This window comes from Arachis hypogaea, chromosome 4 (assembly GCF_003086295.3).
Source record: "Arachis hypogaea cultivar Tifrunner chromosome 4, arahy.Tifrunner.gnm2.J5K5, whole genome shotgun sequence".
NCBI lineage: Eukaryota > Viridiplantae > Streptophyta > Magnoliopsida > Fabales > Fabaceae > Arachis > Arachis hypogaea.
The window spans coordinates 3,865,547-3,892,792 of record NC_092039.1 but is presented as its reverse complement, the minus strand read 5'-3'; the positions used below and the strand labels follow the sequence as shown (position 1 = coordinate 3,892,792).

The window sequence follows — 27,246 nt, the reverse complement described above, 5'->3', positions numbered from 1 at the left end:
TGCAAACTGTTGGTGACTGTTATTTTTAGTGTTGTGGGTTGGTTTATGATGATTTTAAAATAATTTGGATTTAAAATTGGCATTAAGACCCTATTGTCACAAATTATTTTACGTGATACAGACAAATTCAATTAATGAGAGACAATTTCAATAGTGCACAAATTAAAAATTGCATGAAAATATCCATCACATTAGTCATTATCAAAATAACATAAGTCATTAATCAAGATAATTTCTAATTAACATAAGTTATAATCATAGTGAAAACTAAATAACATAAGTCACTAGCAAAATAATTCAGTAACAAAGGAAGAGTTGATCTCACATAATTTAATACAAAATATTAACATTTTTTATTCTTCCAAAAAAAACTAAGCACAAGATGTGATATAACTAAGATCCAGTGAGAGCACTTTGAGTTTGACTCTCTTACGACGAGGGTTGTCCTTGTATACTTGAAGTTGAGTTGCTCTTAAACATTCTAATTGGTTTTGATGGCTGGAATTTTTTGTATCCTTTTGATTGGGTGTTAGGCCTTGTAGCAACAGTGACCAACCTGGATTGGCCATCTTATGCACTGACCGAATAGATTCAGCATTTCCAACAGTGTTGTTTTGGACTAGTAATGTTATAATAGTTGCAACAGTTCTAGCATTTTTGTGCTAGATTGGCAATGCTAAGAAAGTTGTAACAGTTCCAGCATTGATATTTTGGACTGACAATACTAAGAATGTGGCAGCAATTGTTTTCTATCATGGACATCAACAAAAAACAGCAACAATTACAATATGATGAGGTAAATAACACAAGAAACAGTGCTAAATCTGGAACCATAATTAATGAACAAGTACTCACACTTGGCCTTTTAAAAAGGTAGTCTTGCTTGTTGCAATGAAAGTATTTTTGTTGTAATCCGAGTTTAGATGTGCTTGGATCCTGTGGTTCTTCACCCTCCTCTCTTACTCTTTTCTTCTTGGACCTTCCAATGGAGGCATCACATCTGAATGAGTAGTTCTCTCTCACATAGTGTATCCATTACAAAGGGTAATTATGGGGTATAACAAGTCACATAAGTAGCTTTAGTGTAACAGCTTGCAACATATTTTTAAATATCATCTTTAATACAATTAATTGTACTAACTTTATATGAACAAGATATATTAGTCATTTGAAACTTTTTACAAGTACATTTTTTGTTCCGAAGATCTATTACAAATCGATGTAAATTGAAAATTTTTGAGATAAAATTAAAACAAATTAAAATTTAAGAATAATTTTAAAATTTTTAAAAAATTTCATAAATAAAAAAATATATTTTACTTTTTTATTTATATCTTATTTATTAAACACAATTTTATATTTTTATGTTTGTGTATGTCGTGTCATTATAATTGTAACTTTGTTGAAACTAAAGACATAATGACTGATCCTTAGTTAAAGCAAACAACAAAAGTTTCCATGGTTTAATAAAGGAAAACCGAAAATGACACAAACAAAAATCTCGTTCCCTAGCCATAAGTCCACAGTACACTTTCATTTTTTTTTCTCCTCCTTTACAATGTGAGTCCTTCGATAGTAAGTTTCCTTAATTTCTTATTGAATTTTTCTGTGTTCTTTTTCCAAACTTAATGGAAGAAGTGAAATTATAGATAACTTAAAATTTAAAGCAAATGCTTACATCATATATATAGAAAATTAAGTAAATAAACAAAAGAGTTCATAAGGAATACATGCCACGGAAAATGATGTGCTAATACAAGCAGTAATAATATTATTTTAAAATCCATTTAGCATTTTATGGAAGGGAAATCACATTATTTGACATTAATTAATAGCAACTTAATTGACTCATAATGACTAGAATCACGGTTGTTTACTTGTTTGTTGTTTTCCCTAACCCTTCCAACATGAAAGGGACGTAAAAGGAGACATCCACATCAGAATATCACTTCTAGCTTCTAAGCAAAGCAGGAGGATGCAGTTTTGTTTAAGGAAATATCACGCTCTATATGAACCACAAACACTTTGTTAAGTTGTTGTATCTGTATGTCGAACACATTTTAGACACAATATTTATCAACATTCGTCTGACACGTGTGTCTGTTGTATCTAATTTGTCTTAATAAAAATAAAAAAAAATTTTCCGGACACGTCTTAGACACACTTAAATACTATTACGTGTCAGTGTGTCCAATATTATTTTTAACATATATTCTTAAAATAAATTTAGATATAGTATATATTATTATTTATTAAAACAAAAAATATTTTAAATACTTGATATAATTAAAATAAGACATTAAAAATTTTAATTTATATTTTAATATCAATAAAATATCAAAATATCATTATAATTTGTCTAAAAATACTTTATATTTTATATGTAAATGTATCCCGTGTCATGTAAGATTTTAAAATTCACATGTCGCCGCATCCCGTATCGTGTCGTGTCCCATGTCGTCCGTGCATCATAAAATTTCACACTTAATTTTTTTTTAATGAAGAACCAATCACTATTATTGCTCTATCTACTAGATTAATCACGTCTATTGTTGTAAATTATATCACGATGATCTAAAAATAATTAAGATCTTACATTCTCAAAATTAATCAAGTTAAATATGACAACTCAGCCTTCATGCACCAAATAATTCAGCCTTCAGCATGCACTTCTGCTTTTGGATTTATAAACTAAAAAGTTCCCATTTAATTATTGAATTACCATTTGTTAATTAAATTCTAGTTAAATTTTATATAAGGATTAACTATTGACAATGAATGTCATTAACAAACTCCCAACACTCTCCTCAAAAAAATCCTCTCGTACTTCTACCCTATCCAATAATTTATTTTTTTAAAATATAGAACAAAGTAAATAAATAAAGGAAAAGTATAAGGTATCAATATATTATCTGTCAACTTCTGCCAACTCTTATTTATATTTATGTTTCATAAGAGTGTGTTCGTAGATGTGTCTAATAATTAATATATTTTAAACACATATATAAAGAGACACATCCAGAAAATATATCTATAAAGACATTTCTATTAAATACAGTTATAAAAAAGACATTTTTATTAGATACATCCACGAACACACTTCCATAAAACACAATTATAAATAAGAGTTGGCAGAAGTTGGCAGATATGCTGTTGATAACGTAGCGGAACCGATAAATAAAATAGAATAAATCACTAAAATTGGTCAAGGTTCATCGTATTCATATAACAAAATAAATAAATAGAAAGAAATCGTGTGGCAAATATGATCCTCTCAGTCTGCAATAATGGTTTCCAAGTTTCCATTTTAAACCACATTTTCGAATATTAAACATTATTTATTTATTTATTTATTTTCGTATATTCGTCCCTTTATTTTATTCTTCTCTCTACTTTCTCTTTCTGAGCTCACCACCACATCCCTTCTTCTTCTTCTTCTTCTTCTTGAAGAAGTACATGGCTTCTCTTCAATTCTCTCTCTGAGATCCACAAGTTCTTGTCTTTCCACTCCCAATTTCCCATTCCACAAAACCCCACTTTCGAGGACCTTCTCTTCTTTTCTCCCATTGTTCATAAGCTCATATATATTTATCCATTTCCCTTTTAGTTGCGTTAGTGATTATCGCCACAGTAGATTCTCTAAAAGATCAGTTTTTTCCGCTGATTTTCCTTGCAGCAATTCATACTCCAACCTGATCTACTACTTTGCCCTTTCCAGCTAGATTTTGAGACTTCCAACAGTATTTTTCCCCCTTTGTTTCCTCTTCCACTTTTGTTGGATTCTGACATAGTCGTATTCTAGTTCATGTTCCTGTTTTCTCAATCGTAGTTGTTGTATTATCTGCTGAAGTTTATTGGGTATGTTTTCTTATTGAGCTCTGTTGGGGTTTGAAGTAAAGGTTTTTCCTTTTACTTTTCTTTTATCTTATTTATTACTTCTTTGGGATATTTCTTTGCATTTTGATCATTCCCTCTTGATCTGGGAGTTCTAGTGCAAGTGTGGTTTTCCCTTTTTTCTGGGGTTTTGAAGTGGAAGTGGGAGTTCGGGTGATTTGGATTATACCCGAGAGAAGGGGCTGGTTGATGCAGCTTTTGCTTAAATAATTAAAAGTTCTTTTATGCTCAGTTTTGAAGATGCTGCCTGATCAGAGAAAAAAGGTAAAGTTACTCAGCTCATATGTATATTTAGATTTACATGTATATATCTTAATATGTTTTGGATTGGTGTTTTGTATTTTTTGGGGAGGAATTTAGTGGATGTTGAGGGGTAGGGAATGATATGTGTGGTGACTTGTGAATGTATCTATTGCCTATGTATGAATTTATACTCTTTTGGTGATTGAAATTTTGTTCTTTTATACAATCTAGTATTCTGTTTTTACTGTTTTAGTTGTGTGCTGGATATGGGGCTTGTGTGTGGTTAATAAATAATAATTGGTCTTGCAAATGTTTATGCTTCCCTGCCATATGCTAAATACTTTAGTTGGTTTATGAGAGGTCCTACAGAAAGTTTGTTTTCCACATAATTTAAAATGTTGTGGAGTGCTATTTTGGTTCCTGTGCTGTATCTAGACTATTGCAATGGATTTTCTATGTCTTTTTTTGGGGATGTTTTAAATCTTCATTTTAATATGCTAAATCACTGATAACAAATTCCTATTATCCAAGTTTTAATCATATTATGCAAGTAAATACAATGATATTAGAGTTAAAGATGCCGAAGTACCCAACCACCTCCATTTTTGCTAAAGAGTGATCAAGTTTAACATATCCTGGGTGGTAATATAAATCATTGTGTAAATTTACTACATGGAATGTGGATATGACACTGAGAATTTGGAGCTACTAGAACCTTTGATGTTTATGAATAGGTCCGAACCTCATAAAGTTCTTGCAAATTTATGATATAAGTATTTGGACTAGAATACCTCTATTTCAGAATACAACATGCATGCATCGTGTGGAATGGTTAACTCTTAGCACAGCGTTTGGTTTTTCTTACTATCTTTACTAAATAGTGTTTGTTTTCTTTTAATCAAGTCATCTGTGGAAGTAGACTTCTTTACTGAATATGGTGAAGGGAGCAGATACAGAATAGAGGAAGTAATTGGTAAAGGAAGCTATGGTGTTGTTTGTTCTGCATATGATTCTCACACAGGAGAAAAGGTCGCAATTAAGAAAATCAATGACATATTTGAACATGTTTCTGACGCTACTCGCATTCTTCGTGAGATTAAGCTTCTTAGACTCTTACGTCATCCGGATATTGTGGAGATCAAACATATTTTGTTACCACCTTCTAGAAGGGAATTCAAAGATATATATGTTGTTTTTGAACTCATGGAATCTGATTTGCATCAGGTCATCAAAGCAAATGATGATCTGACACCAGAGCATTACCAGTTTTTCCTCTATCAGCTTCTCCGAGGCTTGAAGTATATACACACAGGTTCTGTTCTTTACATATAGTTAATGGGTTTGTTTCGGATTCTTCTTGTAGCATATTTGCTTTTGTTATTGCATAAAACTAGTTGCTTAATTATGAGCATCACAGCTGATTTCAAACTTCTCAATGTTATTGTAGCAAACGTTTTTCACCGAGACCTAAAGCCAAAAAACATTTTAGCAAATGCTGACTGCAAACTGAAGATTTGTGACTTTGGTCTTGCTAGAGTGGCTTTTAATGATACACCCACTGCCATATTCTGGACAGTATGATTATTCTTTTCCTTGAAACCTTCACCTTTAACATATCTTGTCGTTTTACTTCATCACGACTGAGTCCATTTTGTTTGCTCACAGGATTATGTTGCAACAAGGTGGTATAGGGCCCCTGAGCTGTGCGGATCCTTTTTTTCGAAGGTTTGATAAATGTTATCACTTCTATTTAATATACTTGATATATTTATATGACATTTACAATTGCTTGATCCAGAAAGTCTGGATGATTATTTCTTTGAAATAGATTAACCAAAAATTCTAATACATGCTAATACAAAATTCTTCTTCTAAATCTAATTTAAAACATTTTTGTATGCATCCTTATTCATATTGCTGTGGTACTATTCAATTTGCATTAAAAGCAAATATTAGATTGATCATGTTTGTGAATAAAAATGAATAGTGTGTATCTACTTGTGTGTCTTTCACTGATCTGTTATCTTTCACTCGGTAAATCACTATTGCCTGAACCATTTTCTTTTCAGTATACACCAGCTATAGACATATGGAGCATTGGCTGCATTTTTGCAGAACTTTTGACTGGAAAGCCTCTTTTCCCTGGGAAGAATGTTGTCCATCAATTGGATCTCATGACTGATCTTCTTGGAACACCATCTCTTGAAGCCATTGCTAGAGTCTGTTCTTCAGTTTCGCTTCCTCTTTGCAGTCTTGTGTGTTTTGGTTTTTACTTAATGCAACCTTGGTTGCATATTAATAGGTAAGGAATGAGAAAGCTCGGAGATACTTGAGCAGCATGCGCAAGAAGAAGCCAGTTCCTTTCTCCCAGAAGTTTCCTAATGCAGACCCCCTTGCTCTTCGTTTATTAGAAAGAATGCTGGCCTTTGAGCCTAAAGATCGGCCTTCTGCTGAAGAGGTTGAATTCTGAATTTCCATCCGTCTTTGGTTCAGTTTCTTTGGTAATCTTTTATTAACCTGGTATCTTGTGTATGATATTGTTAGGCGTTAGCGGATCCATATTTTAAAGGCTTGGCCAAGGTTGAGAGAGAACCTTCTGCCCAGCCAGTTACAAAGATGGAATTTGAGTTTGAGAGACGCAGGATAACAAAGGAAGATGTACGAGAACTTATATACCGTGAGATTCTAGAGTACCATCCAAAGATGTTAAAGGAATTTCTAGAGGGAGCAGAGCCAACAGGTTTCATGTATCCTAGGTATTGTTGTCTATGGCTGTAGCCGAACTTTTGTTTCATCCTTATTCTTTGCATTTCGTTAACCACTCAATACAATTTTTTATAATGGGCTATTCTCTAAATATCTCTATGTAACAGATTGAATTATTAACCATAAGCCATGCCATATTTGCTGGCTTTTTCTTAGTATTTAATTCCCCATGCAAGTGGACTTTGAAGGTAGAAGTTCTTTTGTAAATAATTAATGCTGAATGAGTATTTAGAGTTGATAAATCTTTTTTTCTGTTACTTTACTCGATTGTATGTTTGTTCAAATGTAATAACCAAAGTTTTGTGCTTCATGGGATTGTAAATTTGACTTTTCAATCTGTTTCTATTTTGGTTAGATGTCCTTTGTTCATTTTTTATACCCCAATTGGTCCAACATGTCATGTTAACCTTTGAATTTTGTTTTCCCTTTTGTGCTTTGGTGCTGTATTTTTTTACCCTAACACCTTTTTCATCAGTGCTGTGGACCACTTCAAGAAACAATTTGCATATCTTGAGGAGCATTACGGCAAAGGTGGAACTGTTGCTCCACCGGAGAGGCAACATGCATCGTTACCCAGGTATCTTAATCTTGTTTATACTTGGGAAATGTTGATTTGGATATTGTAGTTTTACCTCGTCAGGTCACTCGTTCAGCTGCTCTTCAATTGCCAACTCTTCTGACTGAACTCTGCTTGCAGACCATGTGTGTTGTATTCAGATAACTCGGTACAGAATACGGCTGAGGTGGCAAATGATCTATCCAAGTGTTGTATCAAAGAAGTTGAGAAACCACCCATGGATAGGAGCAGCGCTGTCCCTATGACTCGCCTTCCTTTGCAAGCTCCTCAAAATATTCAAGGTGAGATAACTGACTTTACCATGCAACTTTTGTTTCTACATGGTCAAATAAAACAGTTTGTACCAAAGAAATAGATCCTGCATGAAGGTTTAATGTTTCTTATCCTCTCTTCAGGTGCTGCGGCAAGGCCTGGAAAAGTTGTTGGTTCAGTAATGCGCTACAACAACTGTGGAGTAGCAGTAACAGCAGAGACTGAGCAGCGGAGGGTTGTTAGGAATCCAACTGTTTCAGCTCAGTATGCTGCTTCGAGCTGCTCATATCCGAGGAGAAGCAACCCTAGCTGTAAAAATGAGAGGGCGGAAGATGATGGGATTGAAGGCTCGAACGGACTGCAGCCAAAGCCTCAATACATGGCAAGAAAAGTTGCAGCTGCTCAAGGAGGACCCGGTGGTCAATGGTATTGAACATTGGAGATGATGAACATGTAGCCAACAACAACTGCATTGCGCTATGAAGCTCTCATATATATTTATATCTATAGGTTCATGTCCTACACACTTGATCTTTGATTATCTTAAAACAGCTGAAGAGCTTTAAGAGACTCAAGATTTTAAGAAGTTTGTAGCTCTTAGGTCATGCGAAATTTGCATAATGAATTTGAAAGTTAGAAGGGGTTCTGCCCATGATCCAATTGATGGTTTACTTTGCACTCTAATTGGTTGATTACAGATAACTGAAGCCTGAAGCTAGAGTAGTTGCATCACTGCAGAACAGAAGTCTTTAGTTTTGTATTATTAGTATATCATTCATTTGGCACAATTCCAATGATATATGTATTATTTTAATCTAATCTTAGTCAAGATCAAGGTACCCTCTTATGTATGTTCAACAAAGTGGCTAGAGAATTTTAATTCAACAAATGCATTCTCTTCTCAATGAATGACTTTTTATTTTGGTAGCGAGTGAATATTTCTATATGCCTAGTAAATGTAACCTTTTTTATGTTATCATGCATTCGATCTTTGATCGTCAAATAACCACAAAATAAAGAAAATAAATTACTGCGGGAAATATTATTTTATTTGGTTTTTCTATCAAAGCTCTTGGAGTTTTATTGAATCCAACAAAAACCCAAAAGAAAACTACAAGGACTTTTCCTAATAATAAGAGAGAATAGAAATGCTTGTGAAATCTAAAACTAATTCTAGATAAGATGGGGTTTTTTTCATAAATAAAAGAAAAAAATTCATATTTCGCCAAACATTATTTTTAAAAATTAATTCTCCAAATACAATTTTTTTTGTTTAGAACAAGTTTAGACTTTGGCGAGGTGGTATTTGGGGAAATATAATTTTTTTTTTAATTTTTGAAAAAAATCCCAAACGAAGATGATAGGGAATCTAAGAAAGAGAGTGAGTAGGAAATACCTGTGAGGGAGGGAGGCAAGCAAGCAAGCATCACGTTTGCTGCTCTTTACAGTGAGGGACAATTTTGCCCTTGACTCTCCTAAGTCCCCAATCCCATGTTCCGAAGGTTGTTGTGTACCTCTCTCCCTCACTCCCTCCCCACCTTCCCACTAATAACCGCCAAACCCAAACCCACGCGCCTCTCCATCTCCCTCACGCGCCTCTCCATACCCGCGCGCCACTCTTACTCATCTAGAATGGGCGACACCAACCGGATCCCTTCCATTGACAAAGCCGACCGCTCCGAACTCCTCCGCTCGCTCGAATCCTCACTCGGATCCTCATTCAGCTCCGAACCCCTCCGACCCCAACCGAATCCGCTCATAATCGTCATCTGCGGCCCCAGCGGCGTCGGCAAGGACGCACTCATCCAACGCCTCCGGGACTCCCGCCGCAACCTTCACTTCGTCATAACTGCCACCACGCGCCCAAAGCGCCCTACCGAAGTTCACGGCCAGGACTACTACTTCGTCTCGAAGGAGGAGTTTCTCTCCATGGTGGAGGGCGACGAGCTTCTCGAGTACGCGCTGGTGTACGGTGACTATAAGGGTGTGCCGAAACAGCAGATCAGAGAGTTCATGGCGAAGGGTTATGATATTGTGCTTAGGGTTGATATACAGGGCGCGCAGACGCTGAGGAAGGTGCTAGGGAAATCCGCGGTGTTTATTTTTCTGGTGGCGGAGAGTGAGGCGGCGATGGTGGAGAGGCTGGTGGATCGGAAGACGGAGACGGTGGAGTCGCTCCTTGTGAGGATAGCGACGGCGAAGGAGGAGGTGAAGCATGTGAAGAATTTTGATTACTGTGTAGTGAATGCGCAGGGGAAGCTTGAGAATGCGGTGAAGCTTGTGGAGTCTATTATTGATGCGGAGAAAGCTAGGGTTAGACAGAGGAGTGCCGTCATATAGGTATTATTACTAAGCAAATATGCAACGTTTGCTTTCTTGCTTGTGTTTTGTGTTACTAATATTGTGATTGTGGATTTGTGATTCCTGTGTTATGTAAATTCCAGAATGCACCATAGAAATTTGTAGGGTTTGATCTACTGTGATTTTGCTATGTTAGTGATTGGATTCTCTATAGTGAGCTCAATGAGTTGTTTGCGCAGGTTGTATAGGTGTATGTATGATTGATTGATATAGTTTATTCATTACTCTCTTCATTTTATGTTAATCTGTTGGGTTTTTTATTGCATTCCTTTCAAGTTTAAAATTTGTGTGTAAATACTGCAATTTGGAGAATAAAAAACTTCCACAAATTGGAGATTTTCTCTGCTGGAATGTGTTGACTTGTGTGTCATTCATTTGACTATTTACTAGTTCTGTTTGTGTACCTGCCTTTTCTTGATAATAATCATGAAGTGACAAGGTTTGCTATTTTCCTATTTTAACAAGAACTGCTGCATCCTTATGGATTGATATCATTATCAACTATGATAAAATCACATGTTATGTTGTAACCAATAGTAGTATAAGCGATTTGCAATACTCGGTGATTAATCTTTCACGAGTAACACTTCTTTTATTTTCTTTGCTACCTGAAGTGAAGCTCATATGCTGTCTCTCCGTTTTTTATGTATAACAGCTGATATGCTGAGGAATCTACTACAATTTTCTTCTGCTTGTCATTGACAAGTACTACATTCTTGATGATATCTTCATGTGCAGAGACATGTCATAATGCTGTTTCTGATTCTTGCCGCAGCAGCATCAGATGGAGTAAGTGTTGAATTCTTGGTGAATAGAATTTAGCAGTGCCTAATATGATTTGTTTAATTTTGTTCGTTGATCTGGTAGGATATTTTGATGCAGACATTCAATTGAATTCACTGGATGAAAAAGTGCACTGATCTGATGTAAGCTTTCAAACTGATCATGGAATTAATCAGAGCTGTATTCAGCTCAAACTTAAATGCAGTTTTTACCTTTTATATACTCTGTTAAGATTTGGATATGCTTAGTAAGGATATGGAAAATCTGATGGAACTTAACTTCATTTTTACACCTTATCTACTATCTTCTAGAGTTCCAATTTTATAAAATGCATATCATAACTAATGCATGACTAAAATTAGAATGACAAGACAGAATAAAACCAAATTAAAAAAGTTATATACATAGAAAAAGTATATTTGTAAGAAATGAAAAACCATTGGCTTAAGCTTGTAAGTTAAGTCCATTCTGTTTTTCGTGTACGCTAAATTAAAACCAAAATATTTCGCAAGCTAAATCTGCTCAAGGTGTCACAATATGGTCCTTTAGTTAGTTATATTCCCTTGCTTTCTTTTGTAGCTTCTATTTTTTCCCTCTCCACCGAACCCCTTTCTCTTTGCGCATACGCTTTCTTTCTGGGATGGGACCCAAAATAAAACGAAACATGGTTTTGCTAAGACCCTATTACTGTTGAATTCTTAAATAAGTTTTATAATAATGTAATCATTCTCTTAGAATAATCAACTAACATATTAATATTGGTTACTTAATTTAAGAAAAATAACAATATATTAACTAATATTTGATTTAAAGATTAGATAAGATGATTAAAAATCAATATAAACAAAGATCAATGCAGCATATACTTTGTTAAGATTGGTGTATTCCCATTGTTCATTGTACAAGATGGCAGCATGTATATATGAAACATTAGCTATAAGCTGTAGCCTTCAAAGTAACTCGTTAATTATTTAATCAATCATTAGTATTATCTTATTAGTAGTATAATTATTTGTAACAGGCAACTCATTTTGATATAGATTTTTAGTCAGATAAGTACGGCAACATGTACATTGTACGTGCACTCCAAGCGTCTCACATGGGTTATTTTAATAATCAGATGTGCATATTAACTCAGAATCACGATAATAACAATAATATTTCTTGTATTTCTTTTTTTTTTAATTCTAATTTTTATTATTTATTTACTTTTAATCATGCTCTAGTTTTTTAATGCTCGGACTTGTATGGATTAGGATTACTCTATACTCTATGGTCTATACATCCGAAACAATTTTTGCAGAGTTTTTAATGGGAAAAAAATCGGCGTGAATGAAAAATGATACTTTTTGTTTTTGATATTCGGTAGCAATGACGTTTTTTTGAAATGTGAATTGTTGGGTGTTATTCTCAAAAGTTGAACCGATTTGTAAGGAGGTACAAAAATTGAACCGTCCAATTTGTGAGAAGTATAAAAATCAAATCGAAAAATTGTTATTAAAAAAAAATTGAGGTACAAAAATCGAACCTGCCGATTTGTATACTTTTCATACTTAAAAAATACCAAAAATTACAATGTTAGGTTATATCACTGTTTTTACTTCTATACAAAAAAAACCGAAAAATGATGGGCAGAGTTTTTTACTATTATTATTATTTTTGTATTAACCACTAGGGACCAGGATGCTTGTTCAATTGTTCATTCATACATCATAATTATTGACTAACAATAATGATATAAATAATATTGTTCAACGAAAAGTTTGGGGATAAAAATTATTAGGTCAACTCAGGAATAAGAACAACTTGTTTTGCTTCTCGAGTTCTTGATATACCAAATCAAGTTCATGCTTGAATAGATAATAGATTACTATATGTATGGTGGGATTTGGTAAATGAAGAGGGCTAATTCCAACTTCTAAATCATAAACCATGTTGTAATTATTTTTTGGGCCAGAACTCCCCTATTCAAAGACTAAACAACTAGAACAGAAGTACAAAACTATAACTTGTCTTTTTAATACAATAATAAATTATTTTCTCCTTTTTTGAATGTCAAAAAGGTTTAGAAGACTAAACTAGTAGTTAACAAACATATTAAAATTGATGACCCTGTACGGAGTGGTATGTATCTTTAAGCCTATCAATTAATGTCAAAGCTTGTGAGTTGTGAAAGGAACCATATATTGGTAAAAGACAACCTAATTTCTTAATATAAATGGCTGGTTGATTTTTTTCATGTTAAAGAATTTATAACACAAGAAATTATATTTCATTAATGGATAAGTCTTCCAATTATATTTAACAACTTATAATAGATAATAATATCTATTTATAATATATAAAAGCTGATACCAACTTTTTTCACAATGAGTTTAAGCCATTTTTTCTTTGTTAATGATGTCATATCAGCAATTTTAATGACTTGGCAAAAGATGAAAATCAACCAATCACTATTTAGTAAAATAAAATATTTTAAAAAATTAAAACAAAAAACTCTTATCTATTATTATTCAATTGAAACATTAAGTACTAATTAAATGCAATAAACATACATTAAAAGTGTTATCATAATAATAATTATAAAAAATTTCAGTTACAAATATTCAAATTTTACAACAAACATGTTAAGACTCTTATTATTCTTCATTTCTTAATCTCTCATACTGATCGTAAAAGATTTCTTAAATTTAATATAATATTTTTATTTACAAACAAACAAAAAACAAAAAAAAAAGATAAAGTGTAGCAATTAATGCAAAACGAAAAATAAAAAAAATGAAAATACAGTTTTATATAACTCTAATATAAATAACCTATGTCTTTCTTAAAAATAAATAAATTCAAAATCTATTTATAATATATTCTCTAACATATTTTTAACATAACATTTATTAAAATACATTATATAGTATAAATCATCTACTTCTCCGCGTATTGTGTGGATCCCACTCTAGTTTGATTATAAATAATGAAATTTCATGGAAATAGAAAGCAATCCAATGATTACAGAAAAGTTACATGGAGAAGAAAGTTAACCCTTTCCCCAAGTTACTAGGATTGCCAGCAAAGCATAAGCAACTTGTTCAAACATTTCATGGCAAGAGAAGTTTGGCGTCACTCTTCACCCAACATTCCACATAAGAAACTTACCCTCTAAGCTCTTCCATTTCATTCATCTATAAAATCCACATTTTCCTCAACAAAATCTCATTTCTTTTTCAACATTCTCCATCACATGTTGTAGTATATATATATATATATTAGTATTTTTTTCCCATGATGGAACATAACCGTTCTGAGGAAGGAGATGGAAGCATTCATGTACAAGTTGGTGAACTCCAGAGGCTCAGCAATGCCTACAGCAGCACAAGCAACACAGTTTTCGAGCCGCGAAGCAGCATAGGAACGAGGGACAGCAATGGTGCTGATGTGTCTTCAGCAACTTGTGGAGTTGCTGCACCAGAAAAGAAGCTGACCCTTTTTGCTCTAAGGCTTGCAGTGCTTGAGAAATCAGCAACTGGCCTTGGAACTCTTGGATTCATTTGGGCAACCGTTGTTCTCCTTGGTGGCTTCGCCATCACGTTAGAGAAAAGCGACTTTTGGTTCATCACAATCATACTATTGATTGAAGGGACTAGAATCTTCAGTAGGAGCCATGAACTTGAGTGGCAGCACCAAGCAACATGGTCTATTACTGATGTTGGAATCAACAGTTTCAAGATTCTAAGGTCAACTTCAACCTCAATTTTTCAAAGCATCAAGAGGCTCTTCATTAGGCCTATCATTGGATCAGAACAGAGCAAACAGAGGATTGACAGAGTAGTTAATCCAGAGGAGAAGAATTTCGCAAGGACGGCGACACGAGTGTGGATTAGCTCTGATGTTCCTCTTCTTCCTTATGTTGAATGGTTTTCCCTTTCAAGGAATATCAGCAGGATTCTCTATTGGCTTCAGCTTCTATCTGCAACTGCTTGTGTTGTTCTCTCATTGATAAAACTCATCAGTCATGATTATGGAGAGGTGGAAAAGGGAGACACTGATAAGAGGAACCGAAAATCTGCGCTTTTTATATTCTACTCTTTGGCTCTGGCTGAGGCATTGTTGTTCTTGGCAGAGAAGGCTTATTGGGAATGGAAAATAAGTTACTGCAAGTTGTTGGAAGAGGTTAACAAAGAGTGTGAGTTGGGGCCAACAGGCATGGTTTCTATTAGGAGATTCTTTTATGACTCGTATTCGAGGTGTGTCAATGGAAGCATATTTGATGGCTTGAAGATGGACATGGTTACTCTTGCTATGGATTTCTTGGCCTCAAATTCTCCTGATGAGCAGCTCATTGGGGCTAGGATACTTCGCCGGTTCGCAGTGAGTGCACGATTTGCTGATGACACTCTTCAGAAGATTGGAATTTCTGTAATTGTTGTGGAGAGACTAGTTGAGATGTTGAATTGGACAGATCAGAATGATGAAGAGATTAGGCTTTCGGCTGCAGAGATTTTAGCTGAACTAGCAGGCAAGAAGCAGAACTCGCTTCGCATTGCTGGGATACCTGGAGCTATGGAGTCAATATCAAGTCTTCTCCAAACTAACAGGCATTCTAATCCTGCAGCTGATGAAATTGGAGAAAAGAAGCTCATATTTGATCATCCAAACTATGGATTCTGGACATTTAACCAACTTGGACTCCGGATTTTGAAAAAACTCGCACGCGATCATGACAACTGTGGAAAGATTGGAAACACAAGAGGCCTGCTACCCAAGATCATTGAATTCGCACATGCCGAAGAAAGATTGCTGAAGAATGTGAATGTCACTCCTTCACAAGTTGTGACTGTGAAGAGATCACTTCAGCTTATGAAGATGCTGGTTAGCACAACAGGCTCAACTGGGAAACAACTTCGAAGAAAGATTTCCGAGATAGTTTTCACAATCAGCAATATCAGAGATATTCTGAGGTATGGAGAGAACCACCCTCTTCTACAGAAACTGAGCATTGAAATTTTAACTAGTCTTGCATTGGAAGAGGATGTGAAGGAGCGAATTGGAGGCACAGGTGGAATACTTAAGGGATTGTTCAACATATTCTTCAAACAGAACATTCCTGAAAATCAGATAGATGTAACAACTGCTGCTGGAGAGGCCTTAGCAATGCTGGCATTAGAAAGCAAAATGAATTGCCATCGAATTTTGAAGTTGAAAGTACTCGAAAAGCTTGTAGATTCGTTGAAATCTCCGATGCTTCGTGTCCATGCTGCTAGGATTCTTAGAAATCTATGCTCCTACAGTGGATCAGAATGCTTCAACCAGCTAAAGGTTGTTACGGCCGCAGCACCAACAGTAAGTTTTACTCTCATCATTATGATCTTGTGTTATCAGAATGTGAACTTCATATTATGTTTCTATGCAGATAGAATTTTAACAAATTGCTGAATTATGCAGATACTTCTGGCAATCAAATCAGAAGAAAACAAGCTACAAGAAGTCATGGTTGGATTAGCAGCAAATGTTTTCACATTCATGTCCTCTCAGGATTCAAGCTATGTATTTCAAGAAGCTGGAATCACTGAAGTTGAACTGGCAAGTATACTAGTACATATTCTCAAGAAGCACAAGTATCCAGCAACAAAGGTGCCGAGGATAAGGAGGTTTGTGATAGAGTGTGCAATTTCGATGATGAAAGACAAAGCAGAAAACATAGATACCTTCAAGCATATGGGAATGGAGAAGGTACTGGAAGGTGTATTAGAAACCACATCAGAGCTTGAAAGCTTCAATGTTTTCTCTGGTACTGTTGGATTGAACAGGCACAATCTAACAATTCACTCACTGGTTGAGACAGCCTTGAAGTTGCTGGAAAACAGGTGAAGTAATACATCACTTTTGAACCATATTGTAAAATCAGTAATCCATGTTAACCTTGAGCAAAAATTGTAAATTTGTAACACTGTACACTGTTGTTTGTTTTGTGTAAATGTATATTATCCCACATTAATTTTGATTTTGGTTTTTGGTTCTTATGGTTATTTATTTATTTTTTCCTCTAGATTTTGATTCTTCAGTCAAAGAATCAATGCTTTATTGATTTGTATCAGTAAGGACCAATTATTAATGAAAATCCAGGAGGAACACTTTTCAGTGCTATACCCCATGGCATCCATATTTAGACCAGAATCATAGTTAAAGTTGTAATCTTCAACAAAGGTTCACAATTAAATAGCAGCCCTTGTATCTTGGTGATGCAGCCAATAAAAATCTAAGTGAAAATGAGTCAGAAGAATCTTGAAGAAATTGGCATTATTAACCAATCCAAAAATTTATCAACCACTTTCTGTCCTGAGGTAAAAAATTATCCAAATAAAATAGTATAATTCTCTGACTAATGAACAAAACAAAACGCCTTCAAATGGAATAAGTAGTCACATAATGGAATTCTCCTAAAAATGCTGCTCAGTTCCTACTCCTGAATTATTTACAAATCAATGAACAAAAAATTGTAGAATCTTCTTAACCCGGGATCTTAGGCAATCACTTTGGAGACCACTCCTGCACCTACAGTTCTGCCTCCTTCTCTCAACGCAAATCTTTGTCCTGATCATACATAAATGTGATTACGGTCTGATCGTATCGTTAAATTTAGCTACAAGAAAGTTGCACATATGAACTTAAAGTAAATAGTAACTATAATAATTTGCAGTTTCTATAATGACTAGATTATGAGTTGAATCATAGAAAATGAAGAATGGTTATATGATATATTTTGTTTAGATAACATTAGTTCATCCAAAAACTGAGCTATATGCCTGATTTCTTAATATCTTGGTAGAACTTTCTATTTTGACCATGATATCAATTTGCTTTAATAGTTAGTAGTCAATGACTCAATGTCAGTAATTGATTCTACGAAGACGATATCACAGATGATTCAGGATCTTTGTCAACTATGGCATATCTAGTGTTCAACATACCTGCTTCAAGAGGAACAGGTGACATCAGCTCAAAATTTGCAGTCACATTATCACCAGGCATGACCATCTTAACATTTTCAGGTAACTGCACCTTTCCGGTAATATCTGCAGTCCTCATGTAAAACTGAGGCTTATAATTAGAGAAAAATGCAGTATGACGACCTCCTTCATCTTTAGAGAGGACATAGATCTCTGCTTCAAACTTCTTATATGTTTTCAATGTGCCAGGCTTGGAGATAACCTGTAATTTTAACAGAGAATAAAAGTTTGTTAATTCGCGCAAAGCAAATACACAAACCTAAGTGAAATGGTGAAACTACAGCCTATTCTTAGTTATTTTCTTTGACTTGATCACTCACCATTCCACGCTGTATATCGTCACGCTTCAGGCCACGAAGAAGCAGCCCCACGTTATCACCAGCCTAGAAATACTCAGATTAGGATAACCAATTTATCAATCCAATCAAGGGAAAAAGGAAGGTTTATGGAACTTAAATGATTTTACTCACTTGCCCTTGATCCAAAATCTTCTTGAACATTTCCACACCAGTAACAGTAGTCTTCATAGGTGCACCCTGTGGACAAAAATAAATGAATAGTAGAACATATATTATTAAGAAAACCACTCATGGACATGATAATAGTAATTCATGTTTAACTCCCCTATGTACCTGTGTTAGTCCTAAGACTTCAACCTCCTCACCGACTTTGATGGTGCCTTGTTCAACACGACCTGTCGCAACCGTTCCACGCCCCTTAACATTCAAGAAAGAAGACAGTAATGAATGTTAATAATGACATTTCAAGTCCCTCATTTTGCTCTTGCCCCCTTCATATATTGGGAATTATGAACATCACCACCAAAAATTTCTGTGCAATATGAATGACATACTTAATAAGAATAATTATGATACATATGTGCCATATGTACTTACCTGAATAGAGAAAACATCTTCTATTGGCATTAAGAAAGGCTTATCAAGTTGCCTTACAGGATCAGAAATGTATGCATCCACAGCATCCATTAATTTTAAGATAGCCTTCTTTCCAAGTTCTTCATTTGTCCCCTGCAAGGCAGACAGGGCTGAACCTCGAACAATTGGAATCTCTTCCCCAGGAAACTTGTAGAAACTAAGTAGCTCTGCTCAAAAAGAAAGGTTGTTTTCCGATAGATGCATATCCATTGTATAGATAATCAAGAAATGAAACATTATTAAGTGTGTTAAGAATTCAAATAAAAAAAGATATGACATAATGCTTCATACCGCGAAGCTCCATCTCAACAAGTTCAAGTAACTCTGGGTCATCAACAGCATCAACCTTGTTTAGAAAACAAACCAATGATGGCACACCAACCTATCATAGCAAAAACAAACAAAACAACTTATGGTTTTGCTATTCAGTTAGATTCTAGGAAAACTTGGTTTTTTACTTGTGTATGAAGTATATGAACCTGTCGAGCAAGCAGTATATGTTCCTTGGTTTGAGGCATGGGCCCATCCGGAGCAGAAACCACCAGAATTCCACCATCCATTTGAGCAGCTCCAGTTATCATGTTCTGTAATTTGGCCAAATCAATTAAAATGAGATCAAAGTCTTACACAAAGACAAGAGCATTCATTATGCATAAACACTACCTTAACATAGTCTGCATGCCCCGGGCAATCAACATGGGCATAGTGCCTCTTTGCTGTCTCATACTCTACATGAGCCTGCAAGTTCAACATCAGAAAGTGTTGGCAAAATTCACAATATGCATTGAAGAAAGACATAAAAAGAACTAGTTCTCACTGTAGCAATAGTGATTCCTCTTTTCTTCTCCTCAGGAGCCTTGTCTATCTCCTCAAAGGCAATGGCCTTGGCTTTACCTTCTTCAGATAACACCTGTTTCCACAGCACAAGAACTGAATCACACACACAAAAATCCATGGCTAGATTAAGAGAAATAAACCCCAGACCTTTGTAATTGCAGCAGTTAGTGTGGTTTTTCCATGATCAACATGGCCAATGGTTCCCACGTTAAGATGAGGCTTTCTGTAACACAAACAATTGATAGATTGATCCTTGGATACAAATGGTATGTCATTTCATAACTATTATCCTCATAAGCAGTTGAAGCATTGAACTTTCTTTATATATGCAATGATGAAAATTGAAGGAAAGATGCAAAAACAGACTTACGTTCGAGTGAAAGTGGCCATAGATCTCCGAAGAGAAGAAACAAGGGACAAGAAAGGAGATGATTCATCAGTGCTGTAGAGGGAAGAAGGATCATGGGATAGGACACGATGGAATGAAGAGTAAGAGAGAAGAAGGCGCTTAGAATTTGCGTTTCTGAGAGCAAATGAAGCCATTGACAGGAGGATTGAAGTGCACACACTCACTGAGTGTGAAAGTGAAGAGTGTTAGGTTGTTATGTTACTTGGGAATGTGTTTAACTGACACGTTCTTCAACAGAATCCGCAAAAACCTGCGTTCAAATCAACATTAACAAACTCTACACGTCACTTTCTTGCTTTTAAAATACAACCATCCTTGTACCTCGTATAAACCTTTAAACAAAATTATAAGGATTTCAGGCTACATTTTTTAATTTAATTTCCATGTATCGTGTATTAATATATCAAGAGTAAAAGTATCGTTTTTGTCCCCAACATTTGGAATAAGTTTAAAGTTGTCCTTAACATTTCAATCGTCCTCCCTAATGTTTTAAAATTGACTCAATATTGTCCTGTCATTAGGATCCGTTAATAGAATTGACGAAGAGACAAAATTGAAACGATTTTGAAACGTTAGGCATTTATTAGGACGAAAACGTCGGAGACAAAAATGATACATAGAAATAAAATTTAATTTTATCCTTTAATAATATCAATTTTTTACTATACATAATATTCAATTATTTTTTAATCACATCTAAGTAAATTACGCTTAATCATATTACTTTCATTTTAAATAAATTAATTTTTTATAATTTTACTCTTAAAAATTTTTAGTTATCGTGAAATGTTTATAGAATGACTAGTATATAAACTTGTAGAAAAGAAAAAAAAATATATATATATAATAAAATATAAATTATACCTTTTGTCTCTAATGTATCGAAATTCTTTAAAATTATAAAAAAATAAATTTATTTAAAATAAAAGTAATGTGATTAAGTGTAATTTATTTAGATAAAATTAATTAATATTATTGAAAGATAAAATTGAATTAAAATTTAATTTTATGTATCATTTTTGTCATTTAACGTTTTCGTCCTATTTAAGTCCCTAACGTTTCAAAATCGTCTCAATTTTGTCCCGCTGCCAATTCTGATCCCTAATGGCATGACAACATTGAGTCAATACAAATAAACTAAATTTCAAATAAACATGCGGGACAAAAATGATACTTTACTCATATATCAGTACAAATAAACTAAATTTCAAACCCGTTAAAATCATCTAAACTTTAAACTTATGAACATGATTCGTATAAAATTCTTTACTCTTAATATTTATATATCGAAATTTTATATTTATCTAAAACATTTCATAATAAATAAAATAAAAAATAATTTAAAATATTAATAGTATAAAGTATTTTTTATAATCATTTAATTATATTTATTTTTTAAATAATTATTTATATCGTAAATATAAAAAATAATTATTTTTATTACCGTGATAATGTATAACTGAATTGACACTATTTCTTTACCGGTGGTATGTTCATGAAAATTAAATCTATAAAATAATACATTATAATTTAGTAAAAACACTTGTGATTTTTCACATGCATAAATTCCAGTTAAAAATATTCATTTAAGCGATGACGTATTAATAAAAAATTAACTATCAAATCAGTCACTATTTATTTGTATATAAATATATATTATTTAAGTCATTTTTAATGTATATTTTATATTTTAATATATATTTTAACTGATTTGATAGCTTATTTTTGGCATTGTCCCAGTATGGCTGTTAATAAATAACTGTTTAGAGTAAAATTTGTTCCATTCCAATACAAAACATAACAGATTCTTTACCACCCTGTAGTAGTTGGATATAATTACAGAAATAACATGATGCATAAGCATGATTCAACAATGAGGAAAGTTTTCATCACAGATTCTCTTTTACACCTAAGAATATTAGGTGATTGTTAGATTAAAATCTCAACACACTAAACTTACAAACCATTTACCTATTTCTGATGTCAACCATTTCAACAACTATACTCCTTGTAGTTACAAAAGATTAAGTATAATGCCAGAAACTCATCATCGGTTTAAATCGTTTCTGAAAAGGTTGAAATTCCAACGGCGCATTAAGCCGTTGAGGACGTTGGCTGTCGGAGTCCTGACGACAGTTAATGTGGCCCTTGTGTTATGTGATATGTCAGTTTCTGATGAACTCTGTACACTAGTAGAACTATCACTACAAACAGAAGAAGCACTTGCTGAATTGCCAAACTCAGTGCCTGAAATGGAATTTGACTCAACTTTCAAGGGTTTACATACATCATCAGATGCAGTGGAAATTGTTTTGTTTGTAGCATGTTCTTTCTGCAAAGGATTTGAAGATTCATCCTTTTGTGGATTTGTTACTTCCAAGTCTTCCAGTGACACCATAACTGCTTCCTTAAGCATCTGAATCATGCATCAAAGTTCATAAAGAAAAAACAGTCATTTATCTTTTATTGTATTGGAAATTTCAAGTTTAAGCCAATGACTTGACATACTCTTTCTTCTTCCTCTGCACTGGATGGAAAGCCTGTTAGGTCTTGGAGTTGATATTCTACAAAATCGGCATCATCATCCAAAGTGGCTGGAACAGTGGCACCACCATTTGATAGTTCAAAGCTAATCATTGATGAGGAGGAAATACCATCCTGTTTTATGCATCCATCATTCATTTGTCTCCCAAATATGGCATATGAATAAGTAACATTCTTTATATATGTGCTGGAAAAAGAAAAAGTTCAAGCAATACCTCATGGTCGCAACGTTCATCTTTCGAAGGGGTATGTGATGGAACCTAAAATGCATGATGATAAACTTATTATCAAAACTCAAGCAGTATTCATAGGATAAACCAAGTACAAATAAAAATGACAAACCTCCATCCTACTCATTGGTCTTCTTGAATGGACTTGCCTAATAGCATCCACAGTCCAGCATGTTGATGATTCTGCAACTAGCAACAAAACAAGTAAGATTTTGAATAAAAGTGATGCTACCAAAAGCAGATGAAATAGTCAGGAGACACTAGGTACTTGAGCCATGCCTTTGTTTTCAGACGATTGTTCAAATTCATAGTCTAGTTCTTGCATAGATCTCCAAACATCCTGAGTAAAGACAAGTCAATTTTTTAAAAATACAATGGAGATTTGTGTTTTGACTGAAACAGTACTAGAGTAGGGGAGCATGGTGAATTTTTACCTTACCAAATAATTCATTAGTGAAGTCAAAGAATAATTCCCCAACCTCATCCTCGGGAGGTTGCAGAACATTGTTGAAAAAGATGTTTATAGAATCAAAATAAAATTGAGGACGAGGAGAGTTATGATCTCCCTCAAACTTGATTAGGTTTTTGTCTCCCTGCAAAGCATGGAAAGTCATATTAAATATTCAAAAGGCAAGGAGAAGATGGAGGGGCATATAAAGTGCAAACATGAATAAGAAATGCTATGTGCAACAAAAGATCAACCATTCAATTTGAGACCATGTATTTGTGATAAATACATGTGTTATTCGTACATTTTTAATATGTATTTTGTATTTCAATATGGTTGAATATGAATATGGTTCCGAAACCTAATAGTTGCATCTTCAATCTAGAAGACATGTTATAATGCAGCAAACTGAGACTTACAAAATTTCTCAACTTGGTCTACCCAACATAGCCTAAAGAAGATGTGAATCAGTCTTCAATTGAATAATAACTACAGACATACTTACCATGTAAGCCTCAAGAATACGATCCGAATGATGAGGTTGTATAAAATCATCATCAATGGCATGTCCTAGTAGTGCCGGAACGAAACAAGATTGAGCTGCCTGCAATCAAATAAACATAACAAATGAATATAATAATGTACCAACAACAAAAACTTGTGAATGTTCTCCCAGATAAACATTTCCTATAAAACTTCTTTTGCTACATATGTAGGAAGGATCAAGAAAAATTTATGCACTGTTTTCTTTTTTGGATGCTCTGCCTCTTTCCTTATATACTTTGTTAACAAATTTGCACTCTAACTACCTGACTGATCCGTTATCAAGTTGCTACATGCATGCTAACAAGCAACATAACCAAGCTCAATACTAGCTGCGGATTCTAAATTGAAGTTACATAAAAACAAAGTGGGTGAAGGATAACCAACTCCTTTTCAGTCAAACTAATCAGTCACATAACCAAGCAAATAAGAAACCATTTCAATTAAAACCCTTAAACAGGGAAAAAAAATTAAATTAACCTTAATGGTGTTCAAGTCTGTTATGTCAAATTTTGCCTTCTTCTGGATTGTTTTTTGCATATATCGAATTGCAAACTTCACCTGCAAAAAGAAAGAGGAGGGAGAAATCAACATAACAGTTCTGCTACAGAACCATGAGCCATAACTAAGAAACCATCTCAGTCTATAGTCTACACACACACTCTCTTACAGTGAACTTTGGCAGTCGGACTCTGTATGAATCTACAAGTTCCATCATCAAATCAACCAAGTCAGAGAAGGGACTGTCCAAAACCATCCCTGCTATTGAAGGATCCTCAGCTCCATACATAAGGCTGCAATAGATCATACCACCAGTATGCTAAGAAGAAAAGCCATGTGTACTGGTAAAAATGAACTGCTATAATAAGGAAATTCATAGATTGTCTTTTAAGATTGCGAAATCACATGGACAGTGTGCTGCATAAGAATGTGATTGATTTACAGAAGCATGAAATATTCATTGCAGATGGACATATAAAAACATGGGAAGTAATGCTGTACAAGCTTTCTTTGATCACATTCAAAATGCAAAATCAAATGAATAAGTGACAAATAAAAGAATGTACCTAGTCACAGCACCCATTGAGCGGCCCCATAATCCAATCAGAGAGACGTTTTCATCTGCCCGCAAATAGTTAACCACAGCTCTCAGATCATCTTTCTGAAAACAATCAAGATTGTTAACTAATCATCTTAGTAAAAAAAAAAAAAAAATTGGCAAAAACAAAAAGCATCTACAAGTTCCTTCTACAGACAAGACAAAACAAACTCAAGCTCTTTTAATACTTTGATATACACACTTTATGTAAATGACAAGATGACTACACTGCCTTTGGCATATGATGACAGTAAAATCATGATTAATAAAAGATAGTAATTGAGGTACAGGATCTACAAGGATCCCATCAAGAAAGTAATTATGGTAAGACATTAATGAATAATTACTTTGCACAAAGCAATATAGCTAGATGTGATATTTTTCAAATTGTTTATTGAGCAAATACATACTTCATTCCAACCTAGTGTGACATGATCCCCTCCAGAAATTCCGGATCCTGAGAAATCCAAAGCAAAAACTGTAATATTTGATGGAAGTAAAATTATAGCAGCTTCACCGGCATCAGCCCTGCATCCACTGCAACAAACATTACAGTACAAACAGTGAGCAAGACTATATAACATTCAATATATTAAATCAGCATGTCCCCAAACAAACAACCACCAACTAAGAACCTCATAAAAGATATTGAAACTTAAGAACACCTAAATTTGCATAATTTAGTTAGAAAAGGAAATAATTGGTTTGGACTAAATTAAAATAAGTATAAAAGGAAACTATACAGGTTAAGTAAAACTCGTTTATCCATTAATTTGCATGCTAAAAAAGAGAACTCCCAGAGTTACCTGTTGCCATGGCAATATATCACACACGGCAGAGGCTTTCCTCCAGGACTGACTATAGGCACGTAATGACTGCATCGAAGCACGTTGCCGCGACTGTTTTTTATCTGAAGAATGTCAAATATTGAATTGTAAGTTCATAATAAGGATATCAACTACTAAAACATGATGTAATCAACAAGAAAAACATTTCCCTTTTAAATTGTACAACATCAGAACATCATACAAACTGATAGTACTATATTGTGATAAGGATTCCGATAAATCCAATGCATGAACTCTATTACTCAACCTTACCTCCACATCTTTCCGTTGAAACAACTTCCCTTTCAGCATGAACTCTTGCTCCAGTAAATCAGTTTTCGGGTCATATTCAGCTCTGCATGCCAATAACACATTCAACCAAAAAAATTTAAGTAAAACTTGAAATGAAAATATTGCAAAAAGATAATGCAAGCCAAGAATTTACAAACAGCCAAAAGATGAATCTCACTCTCATTTGCATTTATTGTTCTTGGGTATAAAAGCCATACATTCATCTGTCCTACTCACACACACACACACACAATTGCAAGCCAACATTTACATAATAGGCCAAAGAAGAACTAAAGAGTCTAATCATTATTACATTATTTTCAGAAAGCAAAAGGCTAATTGAGCTTGGTTAGATTGGTCTAAATGACCACTATTTCCTATGCTTGTATGCAAGAGGAATTGATCTGTAATGCAAGATTGCTATGCCTATTATTAGTTTCTTTCATCCCAGCATTACAGATACTAAGTTCACAATGGTAGCTCAAAATCAAATTTTGATAAAACATAATGCAATGCTCCTTCTTTGGCCAAATTCTTAGATCAATGCATCCATCAAAATACATTGATAAATGAATGTACCAAAAATGACAGCTAAAAGGAGTTAATTCTATGATTCTCATGAACAGAAGTTTTAAATTAAAAAAAAAGGTATTTTAATCGTAAAAAGTGAATATATATATAAAGAGAGAGTAAGAAGGAGGAAAAATTGATACCGTGGTGGGCGAATGATGAAGTTGACAAGCTGCTCCATATATGGAAACTATCAAGCAGCAAACATTGATGACTCTGTTTTCTCGAAAATATTTGAAGTTACAAAATGCAATAAAAGGAAGAAGGGAGAGAGAGAGAGAGAGTGAAGGGACAAATAGAAGTAAAGAGAATGAAACAGAGCGTAGTGTTGTTGGTCTTTGTGTCTCCTTCGGTCTTTCCAACCATGCTTCTTTTCTTTACTTTACTTTTCTTTTCTTTTCATTTTTTAAAAAATGAAAATAAAAATAAAAAGAGAAACATGAAATTGTTGTTGTTGTCACCTTGCTGCCTTCATGCTGTTGTCTCTTCCGTCTTCATACTGCGACACTACCCATGCACATTTGATTGTGGAAACTCAAGTAAATTCGACTTCACGTAGAGTTGAGAGCTGAAAGCTGTTAGATAATTTGACTGATTTGACTAAATTTTCATCTAAAACTCTTAACTATCAAC

At 34.1% G+C, this 27,246-nt stretch overlaps 5 protein-coding genes across 10 annotated transcripts; 3 read left to right on the top strand and 2 right to left on the bottom strand.

Moving 5' to 3' along the window:
- The first annotated feature begins 3,207 nt into the window (after nt 1-3,207).
- LOC112795833 (mitogen-activated protein kinase 15) lies at nt 3,208-8,637 on the top strand. Its single transcript, XM_025838012.3, has 10 exons — nt 3,208-4,158; nt 5,041-5,449; nt 5,585-5,712; nt 5,803-5,862; nt 6,207-6,356; nt 6,440-6,595; nt 6,682-6,893; nt 7,379-7,480; nt 7,601-7,761; nt 7,876-8,637. Exons 1-10 carry the CDS (start codon nt 4,135-4,137, stop codon nt 8,163-8,165), a joined length of 1,692 nt encoding a protein of 563 aa, XP_025693797.1. The 5' UTR covers nt 3,208-4,134; the 3' UTR covers nt 8,166-8,637.
- A 135-nt stretch (nt 8,638-8,772) lies between these two features.
- LOC112795834 (guanylate kinase 3, chloroplastic) lies at nt 8,773-11,094 on the top strand. 5 transcript variants are annotated; one of them, XR_003198975.3, is made up of 3 exons: nt 8,773-10,072; nt 10,832-10,882; nt 10,976-11,094. XR_003198975.3 is itself a non-coding variant. In XM_025838015.3 (2 exons), exon 1 carries the CDS (start codon nt 9,224-9,226, stop codon nt 10,070-10,072), a length of 849 nt encoding a protein of 282 aa, XP_025693800.1. In that variant the 5' UTR covers nt 8,773-9,223; the 3' UTR covers nt 10,749-11,094. The 5 variants fall into 5 exon arrangements, 1 of the variants encoding a protein (XP_025693800.1); XR_003198974.3 differs by having other exon boundaries at nt 10,961-11,094; XR_003198973.3 differs by having other exon boundaries at nt 10,749-10,882.
- A 2,779-nt stretch (nt 11,095-13,873) lies between these two features.
- Nucleotides 13,874-17,017, top strand: LOC112795830 (uncharacterized). The gene is made up of 2 exons (XM_025838008.3): nt 13,874-16,213; nt 16,316-17,017. Exons 1-2 carry the CDS (start codon nt 14,156-14,158, stop codon nt 16,739-16,741), a joined length of 2,484 nt encoding a protein of 827 aa, XP_025693793.1. The 5' UTR covers nt 13,874-14,155; the 3' UTR covers nt 16,742-17,017.
- Nucleotides 17,018-17,155: 138 nt separating this feature from the next.
- LOC112795832 (elongation factor Tu, mitochondrial) lies at nt 17,156-20,290 on the bottom strand. The gene is made up of 12 exons (XM_025838011.3): nt 20,023-20,290; nt 19,800-19,875; nt 19,633-19,725; nt 19,479-19,553; nt 19,295-19,399; nt 19,107-19,197; nt 18,777-18,982; nt 18,513-18,596; nt 18,351-18,416; nt 18,201-18,263; nt 17,842-18,082; nt 17,156-17,464 (listed from the first exon to the last, which is right to left on the bottom strand). Exons 1-12 carry the CDS (start codon nt 20,193-20,195, stop codon nt 17,394-17,396), a joined length of 1,344 nt encoding a protein of 447 aa, XP_025693796.1. The 5' UTR covers nt 20,196-20,290; the 3' UTR covers nt 17,156-17,393.
- A 1,533-nt stretch (nt 20,291-21,823) lies between these two features.
- LOC112795831 (uncharacterized) lies at nt 21,824-26,952 on the bottom strand. 2 transcript variants are annotated; one of them, XM_072233877.1, is made up of 15 exons: nt 26,757-26,940; nt 26,026-26,107; nt 25,732-25,835; nt 25,336-25,462; nt 24,894-24,988; nt 24,497-24,620; nt 24,307-24,387; nt 23,789-23,887; nt 23,270-23,428; nt 23,115-23,175; nt 22,948-23,018; nt 22,821-22,865; nt 22,570-22,719; nt 22,349-22,477; nt 22,126-22,265 (listed from the first exon to the last, which is right to left on the bottom strand). In XM_072233877.1, exons 1-15 carry the CDS (start codon nt 26,792-26,794, stop codon nt 22,263-22,265), a joined length of 1,368 nt encoding a protein of 455 aa, XP_072089978.1. In that variant the 5' UTR covers nt 26,795-26,940; the 3' UTR covers nt 22,126-22,262. The 2 variants fall into 2 exon arrangements, with proteins under 2 accessions (XP_025693795.1, XP_072089978.1); XM_025838010.3 differs by having other exon boundaries at nt 21,824-22,477; nt 26,757-26,952.
- Between the last annotated feature and the right edge of the window lie 294 nt (nt 26,953-27,246).

Bases quoted from the DNA above. Each gene is read 5' to 3' on its own strand.
- LOC112795832 (XM_025838011.3), bottom strand. From the start codon at position 20,195: ATGGCTTCATTTGCTCTCAGAAACGCAAATTCTAAGCGCCTTCTTCTC. The intron at 19,876-20,022 runs GTAAGTCTGTTT...TTTGTGTTACAG, and splicing joins ATGGCCACTTTCACTCGAAC to AAAGCCTCATCTTAACGTGG. The intron at 19,726-19,799 runs GTCTGGGGTTTA...CTGTGGAAACAG, and splicing joins TAACTGCTGCAATTACAAAG to GTGTTATCTGAAGAAGGTAA.
- LOC112795831 (XM_025838010.3), bottom strand. From the start codon at position 26,794: ATGGAGCAGCTTGTCAACTTCATCATTCGCCCACCACG. The intron at 24,621-24,893 runs GTACATTCTTTT...GATCTATTGCAG, and splicing joins TCAATGGGTGCTGTGACTAG to CCTTATGTATGGAGCTGAGG. The intron at 22,720-22,820 runs GTATTGCTTGAA...TGCATAAAACAG, and splicing joins ATGAACGTTGCGACCATGAG to GATGGTATTTCCTCCTCATC.
- LOC112795833 (XM_025838012.3), top strand. From the start codon at position 4,135: ATGCTGCCTGATCAGAGAAAAAAG. The intron at 5,450-5,584 runs GTTCTGTTCTTT...ATGTTATTGTAG, and splicing joins CTTGAAGTATATACACACAG to CAAACGTTTTTCACCGAGAC. The intron at 6,894-7,378 runs GTATTGTTGTCT...CTTTTTCATCAG, and splicing joins ACAGGTTTCATGTATCCTAG to TGCTGTGGACCACTTCAAGA.
- LOC112795830 (XM_025838008.3), top strand. From the start codon at position 14,156: ATGATGGAACATAACCGTTCTGAGGAAGGAGATGGAAGCATTCATGTA. The intron at 16,214-16,315 runs GTAAGTTTTACT...TGAATTATGCAG, and splicing joins TTACGGCCGCAGCACCAACA to ATACTTCTGGCAATCAAATC.
- LOC112795834 (XM_025838015.3), top strand. From the start codon at position 9,224: ATGTTCCGAAGGTTGTTGTGTACCTCTCTCCCTCACTCCCTCCCCACC.